This window comes from Sceloporus undulatus, chromosome 2 (assembly GCF_019175285.1).
Source record: "Sceloporus undulatus isolate JIND9_A2432 ecotype Alabama chromosome 2, SceUnd_v1.1, whole genome shotgun sequence".
In the NCBI taxonomy this organism is placed as follows: domain Eukaryota; kingdom Metazoa; phylum Chordata; class Lepidosauria; order Squamata; family Phrynosomatidae; genus Sceloporus; species Sceloporus undulatus.
In genome coordinates this window covers 93,721,633-93,737,295 of record NC_056523.1, presented here as the reverse complement: position 1 = coordinate 93,737,295, position 15,663 = coordinate 93,721,633, and the positions used below count along the sequence as shown (strand labels likewise).

Here is a 15,663-nt window from a genome sequence, read left to right as displayed (position 1 = left end):
AAACTGCAACCATAAATAGAGAGAGAGATCTCAGAGGTGCAAGCAGGATTCAGGAAAGGAAGAGGCACTAGGGACCACATTGCGTACATATGGTGGCTAATATAGTGCACCAAAGAATTCCAAAGGAAGATCAGCATGTTCTTTATAGACTATACTATAGCAAGGCCTCTGACTGCATAGATCATGAAAGACATGGGAGTGCCAACACATCTGATAGTCCCAATGAGGAACCTTTACTCAGGATAGGAAGCCATTGTCAGGACAGAACAGGAGAAACAGAATGTTTCCCAATTGACAAAGGGGTCAGACAAGGCTGCATCCTCCCATCCTATCTGTTCAACATGTATGCAGAACATATTATATAAAAAGCAGGATTGGACACAGAAGAAGGAGGAGTGAAAATAGGATGAAGGAATATCAACAATCTAAGGTAAGCAGGTAAGTGTGCCAGGTGCGCACTGTGAGAACGAGCCCCATTGTTTTTAATGGGGCTTGAGTTTACACGGTTTTTCCTTTACGCAGGGGGAGTGTTCTGGAAGGGATCCCCTGTGTAAGGGAAGGGACAACTGTACTAGCTGGAAAGCATCGCGACTTGAACACTATTAAAAGATCAGGCGGATATGGATTGAGAAGAGGAAAGTGCAAAGGAGACTTACTGTTGAACATAAAGAAAACAAATAATGACCAAAACAGATTATCTTAACAATGAGGAAATAAAAATAGTAAAAGAATTGTCATACCTGGATTAAACATAGATCAGATGGGACTGCAGTCAGAAATCATAAAAAGACTAAGAATGGGAAGGACAGCTATGAGATTACTAGAAGATATCCTAAAACGTAGACCAGGGGTAGGCAACCTTTTTGAGCTGAGGGCCGGGTTGCTGTCCCTCAGACAACTGGGGGGGCCGAAGCCAAAATAAATAATTAAATTTTTTTAAAAAAAATAAATATAAAATAACCAGAACAAATGTAGGACAAATTTTTCAAATGGAAGACACTTTTTTAAAAAAAAATGGAGGACACGCGAAAAAAATTGCTGATTTTAAAAAATGTTAATATAATGCAGTTTTCTGAGGCTTCTATAGACAATTGCCCCCCAAAGGCCCCGGTGGCAATTGGCGGCAGGACCAGGCTGGGGCCGGTCCCAAGGCCTTGCCGGGCTGCATCCGGCCCACGGGCCGCAGGTTGCCTACCCCTGATGTAGACATACAACTGAGCACAAAAGTTAGAATCATACAGCCATGTATTCCCGGTTACCATGTATGGATGTGAGAGCTGGAAAGTTAAGAAAGCGGATTGGAAGAAAAATGCATTTGAGATGTGGTGCTGGAGAAGAGTGCTGAGGTTACCATGGAGAGCCAAGAAATCAAACAAATGGGTCCTAGAGCGATCAAACCAGAAATCTCTCTGAAGCCAAAATGACTAGACTGAGGCTGTTGTACTTGCCACATCATGAGGAGGCATGGCTCACTGGAAAAAAACATAATGTAGGAAAGCTGGAAGGCAGCAGAAAAGAGAGGAACCGCATGCTGGATGGATCGACTCTATTAAGGATATCTGGGTATGAATTTGCAGGACCTAAGCAGACCAGTGGAGCATAGGGAGTTTGGAGATGTCTCATTTACAGGGTTGCCATGGGTCAAGATCGACTCGAGGGTGGGTAACAACAATAATACACCTTATATGCATAGCCTGAAGGTAATTTTATATAGTGCACCCTTTTTTTACACGGGGGATCCTTCTTGACCCCTGCGTAAAAAAAAGTATGCCAGCCCCATGAAAGTATGGGGCTCATGCATGGTGCAATGGCATGGCGGTGCGCAGGCGCCATGGGCCCGCAACCCATTACTTTCAATGGGACAGCCGCCCCTTGCATCTTGTGCTCTCCTGCATGGCTTTCAGCATACGCTGAAAGCTGCGTAAGTGTGGCCATGTATGACGGGTTGCACTGTACATATGTTTTAATAAATTGGGCATGAAACAAAGTTTGTGGTGCACTGAACCATCAGAATGCATCCTTCCTCAGCCCCCCATAGAGATAATTCTGGATTTTGGAGTATTTTGGATTTTGGAATTCCAGATAAGGGACTCATCTGTATTTTATTGTTATGTACCTACAGGTTGCTTATGGTTTTCTTGGTAAAATTTTATTCAGAGGATATTTTCTATTGTCTTCTTAGATGATAGCGTATGATTAGTTCACGGTAACCCACTGGGTTTCCACGGCTGAGCAGCATTCAAACCTTGGCCACCTTGATCCCAATCCAACACTGCACCACATCTGGAATCATTGTAACATTTCATTATTTAAAAAAAATGTTTTATAAGGTTTTGCGTCAGCTTTAATCAAAGACTTTTTCCAAGTTTAGAAGATGTAAAACAAGTGCACATGCATACTGTCTCTATCCTATGACCATAGTAAGACCACTTTAGGATAGGTTTTTGGAGTAGTAACAGATGCACTGAGAGGAATTGCATGGTTCTAAGAAATCTGTGTGCATTGACCATTCTTGGAGTTTCATACCATGTTGTTCCAGATGGGAGGACTGGATATGGATTGAGAAAGAGAAAAAATAAAGTAATGACTCAGTTCTAAACGGGAAAACAAAGGTTTCCATTTGGAAACATGTAGAAATTATCAAAATTTGCACTACCATTGATTTTTATTTTCTTTGTTGTTTGTTTTGGAGTTTAAAGCAATAGTGCTGCTAGTCTTGTCCATGTCATCTGTGCATTTTAGGTCTTGTGTCATAACATAGATTTTTAAAATATATTTTTGCATGCACCAAGGGGTAATTGACAAGAACAGAGATTCAGTGTGATGTATTTCTAGCTACACTTAATGAGCCATTGGCGGTCGCTAGAGTAGAAAGAGTATGGGATGCCTTGCTGAGTGAGCAATGAGGGAGAATTTGGAATCACAGAGACCATGAAGAAGATGCTCATTTTCGTCTTAAATTGCAGAGCATGGTAGAATACTAATTCAATGTATGTGATGAGTAAGCTCCTGGAATCATGTGGGTTGCATGGGCAGGTATAACTGAATATATTTGTGTATGTCCTTTTTTTGGTAACGGGAAGGAGGCAATCCAGCACTTCATTCTGCTGCGACCCCTGGCTGGCTGGTGCGCTGGGTAGGAGGCAGTGCTTGGATGTGTTTCCTGTGGCTAGAATCACAAAGAAGGAGATATCCCTTGTGGGACCCCAAGGACCCTTGGAACAACTATTAAGGAAGACTTGGAAAAGGGGTCATTTTTGTGCATGCTGGCTGTGTAGAAGCAAGCCAGGTACTGTGCTGGACCACCCACACTACTAAGATGCTGTGGGGTCATATACCTATTAGGGAGATGAGATGATGATGATAATAATTTATTATTTATATATCCCGCCTCTCCCTTCGGATCGAGGTAGGATTACATCAGTTAAAACACAATACAATACAGTCATTCAATAAAATTAGACAATATTACATTATTAATAAAAAGGTGATTTGTCACCTGTTTACCATTCGTGTTTGCGTCAAGAGTAGGGATTGTTCTAAAATTTTCATAGGAGATCGGGTGGTAGGACCGCCGGAAGAGATCATCTTAAGTGCTTTCTTGAAAGCATCTCAGGTGATAATAAGAGTTCTTCTTCCGTGGTCTCTGCGAATCATAACAATGGGTTTTCACTGCGCCTGCGTAGTGCTGTTCGGAAACTTCTGGAATCACGGGCAAAGTTTACTTTGCAACATATAGAAACTTTTTGGCGGTAATCCGCCCACCCTTATAAGGCCCCTGCCTCCCGCTCTTTTCCCCAGTTCCTTTTTTCCGCTGTGCTAGCTGCTTCAGGGAACTTTCGCTTGCTTCACTGGCTTGGATCATACTTCGCTTTTTGAACTGACCGTCTCTTGACCATTCTACTTTCTTCTCCCGCCCTGGTAACTCAGACTTCGGCTCGTTTGACCTCGCCTTTTTGGATTTTCCCTTGGCTTCGTCGACTGGAAGGATGCCAGATGTCTGTGGGGGTAAGTTCCCCGTCCAGGACCCCCACTCCTCCTGTCTCCTGTGTCTCAGCAAGGACCATGACACGAAGGCTTGCTCGCTCTGCAAGTCCCTTCGCCCAAGCCCGCAAGAACCATGAGTCCCGGCTGACTTCGGCTATAGCCCTGGGCAAGTTCAAGAGGGAGGGCCCCGTACCTCTTCGCCGCCATCGGCTGCGCCGCCTGCCTCTTCTTCTCGGGCCAGCGTGTCCAGTGTGGTATCTGCCCCGCCACGGGCTGAATCTTCTACCACCACCCGATGTGGCCAGTGGTCCCCATGCCCCAGTGCCACCGACAAACCCTCCAAGCGCCCCATAAGTCGTCGGGGACTGAGGTTCCGAGCCCAAGTCGAGGTCCGGGAGAAGCCGTCCCCGAGGGCTTGCGCACGAAGGATCGCACTGGACGGAGGTTTCCGTCGGGTGCCAACCCCGTCCTCCAAGCGTCGTCGAAGGCATCTCGACACGCCTCCGACTTGCCTGAGATGGTGCATCTCTTCAGAAGGCTGCTTTGGTGGAGAAGGCAAGACTCCTAAGCCGCAGGCAGTACGGTCCTTGATGTCAGGAGAGCGCTGGCGTTTTACCTGGACAGAACTGCTGCCTCCAGTCGGTCGAGAGACTTTTCCAATGCTACTCGGAACCGAAGAGGGTGCCCGTGTCTCGCAGAGGTTCCTCCAAATGGGGGGCTGTACCATCCCCTCTGCTATGAACTGTTGGGCAAACCTCTCCCTGGCAGGGTTCGGTCCCACTACACAAGGTCAATGGCAGCATCCTCTCATCCTGTCGGGGATCCCTTGGAGGAGTTCTGCAAGGCTTGTCGGGGTCCCAACCTTTAACTTTATAAACTTATAGGTTGGACACCAGGGCCATCCGAGACGCAGCTTTCGGGAAGGCTGTGTGTTGGTTTCAGGGTTGCATTGATTGCACACGATGGTTTGTGTTTCAGCAATTATTAATTGCCACTTGTTCCCTTTAGGTTAGCATGTTATTGCTATGTTTGGTCTAGCATGAACAAAAAAATGACTGACTCTTTTTATGGTTCAAGGTGTTTTATGTGTTACATAAATATGCACTTGGTTCACATAGCTTTTGGTCTCAGGACACTCACTCCCTCCCCGCCATGTACCTAAGCTTGCAGTCTAAACCCATTTGTATGATTCGCAGACCGAAGAAGAAGGACGGTTGCTTACCTGTAACTTATTTCTTCGAGTGGTCCATCTGCAAATACTACAATCCCACCCGTCCGTCCCTCAGTGTCCTGCTCACATTGGGTTCTTTCCATCGCCTGCTTTGGCGGAAAAATTGCGGAACTGGGGAAAAGAGCGGGAAGGCAGGGGCCTTATAACGGGTGGGGGAGTTACGCCAAAAGTTTCAATAGGTTGCAGAGTAAACTCTGCCCAGTGATTCCAGTAGTTGTCCGAGCAGCACTGCCAGGCGCAGTGAAACCCCTTTGTATGTATTCGAAGATGACCACATCGAAGAAAACTGTACAGGTAGCAACCTGTCCTTCTCCTTCATCGTCTTCATCATTCTTTTATCCTATATTCTTGATTCCTTAGCTCTTTCCTAGTTCTTCCTTTAAATTATTGAAAAAAATTTACATTATAACTGTGTTAATGGTGAGATAGCAGGCATTAATTTTTTTTTAATTTTTCCAAATCTCTATATATTCTTAAAAGGGGGTTTTTCTTTTCTTTTCATAGTAAAGTCCTTGAAAATATATTTTCCCATTGTTTTTTTCTGTTTCTGTTGTTTCCATCTCCAACCAATCTAGTTTCCCTTTCTCTATATTCCATCTATGATATATCTTAATTGATTGGTGTATAATACCATTTAAATTTGGGAGACCCAATCCTACCCTCCTTTTTTGGGGTTGTTCATATATCTATCTTTTTATCCTTCAGAAATTCCTGTTCTTTCTTTTGTAAATTAAAAGCATTAACTCTGATTAGCATTTACATTCCTATCCCACTTATGAAGTGGTTACAATCGGTGCCATTTGCCCCCAACAAGTTGGGTACACTCATTTTGCAGCCTGTGAATGGATGGAAGGCTGAATCATGGATGAACTCACAACTTTGGCACCATACCGACATTAATTACTGTGCCACAAGGGCTCCTATGACCGCCCCACCCCCTCGCTGTCTTGCCCATTCAGTTTCATATTGATAATTTCCAGTGCAGGGGAAGGGAGATCTAGGGAAGGCCTGAGTAAAAGAAGGGTCAACAGAGACTTTTGTTAGTGGTCCCAGAGTATTATTATTATTATTATTAACTTTATTATGAAGCGTTGTAAATTTACACAGGCTGTACATGCAATCCTTTGTAGTTAGACGGTTCCCCTGCCCTCAGGCTAAAATCTAAAGGCCTTTACCACTTCCTGAATCCCGAACTCCCACCACAGATGTTAACCGAAGAAGAGCACACCAGAGTCTTTCTCTTATTGGTGTCTGTTGTTATACCTGCAAGTCATTTCAATTTAAAGTGACACTAGGTAAACCTATCACATGGCAAGATGGTTCAGAGGGTGCTATTGCCCATCCATCTGAAATATCTTTTTGGAATATTTCAAACCGTGGATGGTGAATCCATGGATAAAGAATTTATGGATATAGAGAGCTGAGTATAATGGTACATCTGTCATATAGTAAATTTTTACAATTTAGTTGTATAAAAACAAATGAAATCCCTGTTCGTTAGGACGAACAAAATCTGTATGATACTACGGGACTAGTGACCTCATTACAAGTGAGGGCAGGTTTGGGGCCAAAATTATGGATTTTGCAATGACATATGGATAAATTGAGGGTAAAAACTTGGAGGTTTTCCTTAAGTGGTGTATGTGTGTGGCAGAAGAAGAGAGACTCTAAGACTTTTTGTTTCATCAGCATTTCAAACTTCACTTTCAGCCTTCACTCCCCGACAGTGGTGGCCAGCACAGGTGGGAGAGGGGTTCTGTTGTTTGTTTGTTTAATGAGCAATGAATAACCCAGGACTCTATCTACTTGGCTCAAGAGAAAAAGAAACTCCTCTCCATGGGGAAATCTGAAAGAGCTGCTATCACATACCATACTGACCTAAATAATAAGTCGAGCTGGATTTTGGGGTCAATTTTTGGGAATAAATTTTAGACTATAGATGAGTATTGTCAGTGGCTAGTAAATAAAGTGTTTCATGGGGGTGTGGGGTGGGTGGTGATGATAATAGATGTATGAGTGAGGCATGTTGACCATTTTGCTTTATTGGAAATTATATTGCCCATTGCCTACCTCAAAGGTTGGCATATAAGATGATCCAGTTTAAGAGGAGGTTGCTTCTCTTTAAGAGTTTCTCTTATAACAAGTTTTTTATGTTTCATATTTTTGACAGGAATGCCCATAAGAAAGTACGATCCACCTGATCCACGGAGGATGTACACAATTATGTCCTCAGAGGAAGCAGCCAATGGAAAAAAATCACACTGGGCAGAGTTGGAAATAAGTGGTAAGAGAAGAATATTCCAATAGGGGATGACAAATTAGCAAACAATAGCGCTGCAGGATTTTTACATTTTAAATTAAGTCTAACTGTTATTTAAAAATGGTTTAGTGGGTTGTGGTGCTTTCAAGTCATTTCCAGGTGAGTCTGGGGCTTCCTTGGGAAGATTTATTCAGAGGGCCTACCTTTGCCTTCTTCCAAGCCTGAGAGTATGTGATATGCCCACCCAGTGAGCTCCATTGTTGAGTGGCAATTCAAACCATGGTCTCCAGAATCATAGTCTTCTGATAAAAACATGCGAGCTCGTATATAAAAATACCATTTAAAACAACCTGGTTGAAAATAATAAGAATAATAATAAATAATATAATAAGAAGAATAATAATAATAATAATAATATTCATGTATACCGCCCTATGGAAACCAAAAACAAAATTACCTGTAACATATTTGTATTAAGTTCAGACGTCTGTTAATTCTTCATCTGCTTATCAGGCACATTACATTTAGGTCCTAGTTTGTTTGTGAAGGAAAAATTGGCACAAAAACATGACTTTGAAGAGCAGCATAAAAATATGACATAATATGTGTATTATTGCACAAAACAATTGGCATTATGCATGCAGTTCGCTTCTCTTTTCAATCCAGTGTAACAAACAGCCCATCCCTTCCAAGTCCTTTCCTTCTCAATTTTGTATTAAAACCTTCCCCTAGCACCAGGCAAGTGGTATTAGGTGGTCAGGAGAGGTCCAAGAAGAAGAAAGGAAGAGGAAGTAAGTGGTGTTTTCCTCTTTAGATCTTTTGTTAGATGCCCTTAAGTTTTTTATTCTCAACTTAACCCTGGGTTATAATCAAAATGCATGACTTTTGGCCCAAACCTTCCCTCGACTATACATAAGGCTCACTTGTACACAAGCGTATACAGTATATAAAACCATTTGTTTAGATGCATACCAAATTTGAAGTAAAGGTGCTACCAGATTTCTTTTTGTTTTCCTCCTCCTTCCTTCCCTTGTTTATGCTATGGAGAGACTAATACAACTATTTCTTTGAAAACTTGCACTGGAACCTCATGGTTGGCATAGGAATAGGGAAGAGGTGTGTAACACTCACTATAACAGCCCCACATACTTGCTATGTGCTGTTTATGCTCAGACGTATAGCGGGAAGAGGAAACCAATGCGTTTTGTTAAGCATGTAGTAATTTTCTCTATATGGACACAGTGCCTGCAACGGAGTGGATTATGCTGTATGAACCAGTAACGAACAATCAAGGGAATGGATGCTTTTTTTTCATCTTAAAGGGAGAGAGACTGTGATGTAATCAGCTCCTACAAAATGACTTGTGAAAAGTTTTGAGTCTTGAGTCTTCAGTGCTCTTGTCTTATACCCTGGCAATGGTAGAGGGTGTTCAAATAAAAAATGTTAATTTCATAATGTTCACTTGTGCTAAGCAAAGGCGTGGGCTGCATGACTCAAATCTTTGGATTATGCGTCCTGGTATAAAGCTCCATTTATTTGCAAACTAAGATATTTTACTTGTTGCAGCAATCAGTGTTTTTGTGGTGTCGACAGTTGGATGAGGCCGGATGGTGAAATTAGCAACCACCTGCAAAATTATTTCATTTCTTCTGCTTTGATTTGGTATTGATAGAGTATGTGAGTGCAGGTGTTGGAGGTTACAGAAGCGGAGTTTGTAATGAAAGAAGGTCTTGGTTTTAAGTAGTACCGAGTGACTGTGAATACTGAGGTGAACAGTAGTACGTCACCCCTCTGTTTTTCACACTTCCACAGAAGGACCCAGCTGTTGCCTTGCGACCGCACTTTCCTCGTGCGACCCCTACTGAATTTTCTGTTTTCTTGAGCCGTGCTTGTTTTGTGGATATGTTTATTGCTGTCTCAGTGGTAAGAATGCTTGTCAGGTTAGTCAGGGGTAACATGTATGCTAATAGGCCTTATTCTTGGCTTCCTTTTATGTATGGTGGTGTGTTGACTGTCTTACCAGTCGTATGGTGAGGGGGTAGATGTAAATTGGGTGCAGGGTTGTTTGTTTGTTAGTTAGGTTTCTTATGCTGAGTTTTGTTGAAGAACTTTCAGGTGTAAGGCCATGCCAGATTTTGGTTACGTTGGTTTGATATATCTCTATATCCATATTATGTATTTCACAATCACATAACAAATAACATACCAAAACCAATACAGTACCTAAACAGATCAAATACTAATTAGATTTGGTTACTTGTTTTTAATGTTTAGTTGTTGTGTAGTCTATGTCCTACTCTCTTTATGTTTTAAAAATTAGTTTTTGTAGCTGCCCTCAAACCACAAAAGCAGGCTTAGATGAGTTCAGTGTTTATCCAGAGGGAAGACTACAAGACTTTTGTTTATTTCGATTTGCAGTCGTCGCTCTTTTTCTTAAGTCCTCCTTGGTTAATAGTCCAGTTGGCCTACCGTGGGGGTGCTGGGCTTTCCCTGATTCCTGATTGGTTTAATAACTATTTGTTGTGTCTTAATGGATTGATCTTGGACATGCTCCTCTGAGAGAAGCATCCCCGATCCCCCTGAATGATCCGTTCCACTAATGCTGTCGGTCTGCAACTTTAATCCAACTCAGAGTATTAAAGACTGCTCTCCGTCCGAGTTGTGAGTTTACCCTCCACTATCGTCTTTCGCTTGACGTACTGTTTCAGGGACCGTGTCGCTACATCAGCATATAGATAAAGGTATAGCCACGTCCTAGTATACAAAGGCTTTTTTTGTTTGCATTTGGTTGAACATGGTACGTTACTCATAATGTGAGAGTAATGTTTAGTCGTCTGAGTATTATTATACTTTCTTTTTTCTCCTTTGGCTTCCCTCCAGTGAGTACCTTCGCTCCATCCTAAGGTTTTGGTGGAGATATTGCCAGTGTACACAGGTGTGACGTGGTTAGATATGGTGGTATGTAAGAGACTTCTTTTCGTCTTCTTTCAAATAAATTGCATCCTGTCAGGCTAGAGGTCTTTGAGGCTTCATAGTAAGTTTCTGTGGAGGAGTTGTTTAAGTTTCGTGATCAGTTTGACTTTAGTCTCCTTTTGACCGTTTGACTTTGTTAACCATGGATAATACAGCCGTGCTTTCTCTAAAGATAAGGCTTACCCTTATTACGTTGAGTCCGTCATCATTCTATCTACAGGCGTTCCAAAAGGTCGTGCTATATCGGTGTGTTAGTACTGTGGGCCTAAAACTGGCCTGCAGGTTCATTTTCCCCCCCTGTTTCTAACGTTAGCAGACAAAACCTATACATTGATCCTTCCCTTAGGTGTCTTGGTAGTTTTTCCTTAAATTTCCTTGTTTCTTCAATGTGATATTATTGTTGTTCATATTGGGATCATTTCTACATTCAGCTATCTGGATCAACGTGTGGACTATCATCCCTAACATGGTGTCAGTTTTGACCAGCTCAGTCGTCCTCCCTCTCTGTGAAATCAATGTTGAAAGCTTACCCGGTCAGCGTGCACTGCGCCTGTTGAGGTCTGGATCGGTGAAGTATAGTACTTGATGGAAGTGCCGTCGATCAGTCCGGCCCGCGCCATACGCAGGGCCTTGTCCCTATCCATGACTTTTATTGCATGTGCTGAAATGCGTTCTGTTGGTGAGCACCACCGACTGGGGCTGGTTAGGGCGTGCGAAAAGGGCAGTGCCGCGCATGACGGTTGTGGGAGTCGAGCCACCAACGGAGGGATCGTGTGACTGGTTGTCTCCTATCTCTTCCACATGTGTCAGGACATTGTTCTTTGCCTACCCCTGGCTGCCGAACCCGACTACCGACCCCGAGAGGACCCTCCAGACCCTAGATGGCGTTCGTCGGGGCCCTAGCCTTTTACCGTTGGATAGACCAGGACTACAGCCGTTCCAAAAGACTGTTTCCAGTGCGTATTCGGGACCGAGGAAAGGTCTGGCCGGTGTCGGCTCCAGAGATGTCTCGAAGTGGGGTGCCAACACCATTGCGCTATCCGTAGCGAACTCTTGGGCAACCCGTTACCAACCAGGTTCGCTCCCATACTCACAGGGCGGTAGCGGCCCTCGTCTGCTTTTTTGGTCCGGTGTCCCCTGGTGAGTGTAGCCTCGGTAGGCTTTGCGCTGTATGGGTCCGCAACCGTTTGGACTTTTATTAATGCAGTTCAGGGTTGGGACACAAGAGCGCAAAAGGATGCAACTTTTGGGAACGTGTCCTTGCTGTCTGGTTTACATTGACTATAGGTAGGTATGTCCACTGGGTTTCCAGACTCGGACAACATGAGACTCAATGCTTGATGTTGTGTGGGACCGCCGTCATCAGGGCTTGTTTCTTGAGGTGGGATTTCTCTCCAAGTTTTTATAAACAAACAAGCTCAACCTTCGTTATCACTTGTGGGGTTAGTTATCTTTATTGGTACCATTGAACATTGTTGATTCTACGCAGGTATCATGACACTCCCCGCCGTCCACTGACTTAGCTTGCCAGTGCCTCACCAGTTGTATGTTCGCCGAGAGACCACGAAAGAGAAGGACGGTTGCTTACCTGTTAATGGTATGTTCTTCGAGTGGTCTCTGCGTAATACATCAATCCGCTCCCATCCTCCCCTCAGTTGTCCCTGCTGCAGATGGCTCCATTCTCTTGTCCCGGCTTCACGCGGAAATTGCGGAACTGGGGAAAGAGCGGGAACGGAGGTTTTTAGGGGAGATGGGCGGGGTTTACCACCGCCAAAAAGTTTCAACACTGTTGCAAAGTGGTACTTTGGGGCCTACTGTGGATCTCAGAAGGTTTCCGAAGGCACTGCTGCAGAGCCGCAGTACAACCAACCCCTTGGTTTGGTCAGTGGTACCCCCCGGGATACGAATGACCGCGTTACGAAATTTCCCGGGTACGACAAAGTAATTGATAGGAAAAAACTGTGTCCGGGTTACGTGTTTTTTTTTCGGCTTTCGAAAAATTTTTGGGTGCTTTTTTCCGGCGCTTGTTTTTTTCGGCACGAAATCGTCGGCTTTTCCCAGCGCGTAGCGGCTTGGCTTGTTTCGGGTTTGCGAAATGCTTGTCGTGGTTGCGAACGGGCGCCTCGGAACGAATTAACTTCGTGAACCCCCCCGGGGTACCACCTGTATTCGCAGATGACCACTCGAAGAATACCGTTACATGGTAAGCAACCTGGTCTCCATATCCTTCTTCCAGCATGGGGATCCAGGCAGTTTTACACAGCAGTAGATTAAACATCCGCATATGGGCTAAAATCAGTCCCGGTTGGTCCCATGCACGCTGATTTGTTTAAATATATTGGATTGGAATTTTAATGAACTTTATAAGAGTATGGCACACAAAGCAAAAGGATAATAGAAGTAAAATAGAAATACTATAGACCTTCCATCTGTGCATTTTACAAAGTGTCCAATTAATAAAGATCATCTCTGACTACTGCATGATTCCATTGTTTGAGCTGATCATATAAGTGGCTAATTATCTGATCAAAGTGTCTGTATCTTTGATTTGTGGTGCCTGGCTTTGAGCATATTTTGGTATTTGCCAACTAGTCCCCCCCCACTTTCCTCCACCTGCTCGCCCATTTTGTTCTCAAATTCGGTGGTTTGGTTGGTGTTCCTGCAGTATACACTAGTCGTCTATCCTTATTAACAAATCATTGACTCTTATTTCCATTCTTCTATAGAGGGCATTATTTCCCTTGATTGTCGCATATTTAGGCATAGGCCATACTACATGCAGCTGGAAATCACTGTTATGATTAACACTGAATCTGGGTTATTGGGTCAATTTGACTTGTATCAAGTCCCCAATTGGTGTAGTAGGAACAATTCCCTGGAAGAAGTAGGAATGTTTATTTTTGAAGATTTCTTGCTTATTTTTGATGTATGCTGTTGTCTAAATTTTTTTTTTGACCTTTGAGCATTGGCCCTGGATTGTGATCTATTGGTTCCAATTTTGGTCCTTGCAGTTTCCAGCAGTTGCCAGTCAGAGTTGTTCTTTTCTCTTGGATTCTGTGTGGGTTAAATCCATGCTGTGGTAGAAGTTTTAGAGTAATTTGTCTTTTAATCGTATTGCATTTCAGTAAATTTCTGATTATAGTGCTTCATGATGGCCTGCGCCGCATTTGTTCTAAGGGGTGTGGTCTGCCATAGTTTTGCATTTCTCCATTTAATTCATGGTTGTCTTTATGGATTCTTTCTTCCTTCCGCTCATTATCCTAAGAGTAGTTTTAAGTTTTTTCTTTATGAATCCTTTTACGCCTCTCCCATAAGATTTTATCAAACGCTTTCCATTCTGTCGTCTATTTCCCTCCTTCATTTTTTATATCTTTGTTAATTCCTGTCTCTTATTTGTAGAGTAATGAAGCCAATCAACGTTATCCCGTCTTATTCTAGTTGTTCGCTTGACTTATTTTGATTCCCTCGCCCCCTTTATATTCTTCAAAGAGTATTGGCAGTATTTGATCCACGTATTGGTTCCGCTAAAATTCACGTTTGGGAAGGCTTCTTGAGAAGAGGCCCCCCTTGGGATGTTTTTGAGTAAAAAAATTTCTTACCAAGATTGTTCCATAATCTAAATATGCGTTTCCTGATACAGTGTAAGTAAGTCTCTTAGTCTATTTTGAGGGGGAATCCATGACTAAATGATGTGGTGCCAGTCCAGTTGTTCATTTTAATTCCGTTCTATTCTGCAAGTTTTGGGTTGTCCCAAAGACTCTCGGAAGGGGGGGGGGGGGCCAATCTCTTTTCCTATAGGAGTGGTGCGATGTCCCTGTAGTGGTAATTTTTGTGAGATTGGGGAGACCTAACGCGTAAACCACCCCTTTTTCTTTTTCTGTCTTGCATAACTGCAGTTTTTATTCTGTTTTTTTTTGCCCTTGCAAAATGAAGTTGGCCGCTTGTCTTGTTTTCCGCAAATCATGAATGGTGATTTTAGTTTATCAGTATGGGTGTGTTGTTGAAATAGAAAATAACATTTTGGGAGGACAGCGCATTGTGATTGTTTGACACTACTCTGCCCAGAGCGCAGTTGTTTGTTGTTTCCAATGTATTTAGATTTGTTAAAATATTATTCCGTGGTTTGTCATAATTATTTGTTATATGATCTGCAGTTTGATTAGTGATTGTAACCCCTAATATTTAGTGGGTTTTTGTTTTTTTAGTTACTGAAATTCCAGTTTTGTTTCTTGTATTTTTTTGGTATTCGATAATTTCTGTTCTGATGACTGGATTGTTTTAAAAATCAGAATGTTCCTGGCCATTACAAAGAGAGCAGAGAAAGGGGACAGCTCCTGGCATGTTTCGGTTGGGTGATTTACAATTTTTAAAGTCCTTGGTTCGTGGTTATGTCAGACGTGTGATGATTTCTCAACCTCTCCAACATGTGCTCTTCTTCTATGGTGGCAGATGGTGTTTAGTAGGGCTACTGTCAAAGTTGTGATTTTTTCTTCCTTTTTGTTTAGCATCTTGGGAACTGCTCACTTCAAAGAAATACATCTGTGCCCTGTACGTTTACGTGGGAGATCCGTTTCTGGACTTCCCTGCATAAGCAAATACCACCTTATGCTCGAGCCCCATTTAATGAATGGGTCTACGTGCAACGGTGTGGTGTGGGCAGCGTTCACACACGCCATGGGCACATGCCCCATTGCATCCCCTGATGGGATGTGCTGCCCCGTCTCTGTCTCTCCGTGGCGGCTGTTCAGCAGTATGCTGAAACGCCGCGTAAGTGCCCGTGCATACGACGACAGGCGCACTGCATTTAGTGCCTTTTAGACACAAACTCCTAAATTCCAGAATTTTCCCCAACAAACAAAAGAAAGAAAAGTAAAATGCTGGAAAATGTGGAAGTGTGAAATAGGAAGATACAGATAAAGACACTAGTTCCTTCCTTTTTATGCCAGCTGAAAGGGTATCTCACGCGGGAAGGGAAGAAAATTATTGGTGGAATTTTTTTTGTACCTTTTGGCTGTATATTTGCAGAGTTCCTTACTCAAGGCAAGGGTTAAATAAACCGGCTGCGTTTTCTGTTGTCTTTCAGGGAAGGTAGAAGCCTAAGGTTCATCTCTGTGTGTCACTGCCCATTTGACAGCTTTGCAATCTCAGTGACAACTGCCTTATGCACGTATGTCCTTCAGACATTGCCAAGCTGTCACAATCTGGTATATTT

General features: G+C 43.1%; 1 protein-coding gene across 3 annotated transcripts in view; it reads left to right on the top strand.

Moving 5' to 3' along the window:
• The window catches only part of CNOT6 (CCR4-NOT transcription complex subunit 6), a 65,142-nt gene that overhangs the window by 20,442 nt on the left and 29,037 nt on the right, over nucleotides 1-15,663 (top strand). For 2 of the 3 annotated variants that reach the window (XM_042449421.1, XM_042449420.1), the window contains exon 2: nucleotides 7,389-7,502. The exons of the other annotated variant lie outside the window; for it this stretch is intronic. In XM_042449421.1, the coding sequence (XP_042305355.1) occupies nucleotides 7,391-7,502 (112 nt within the window). In that variant the 5' untranslated portion in view covers nucleotides 7,389-7,390. The remainder of the gene's footprint in view (nucleotides 1-7,388; nucleotides 7,503-15,663) is intronic. 3 annotated transcript variants of the gene reach the window in all.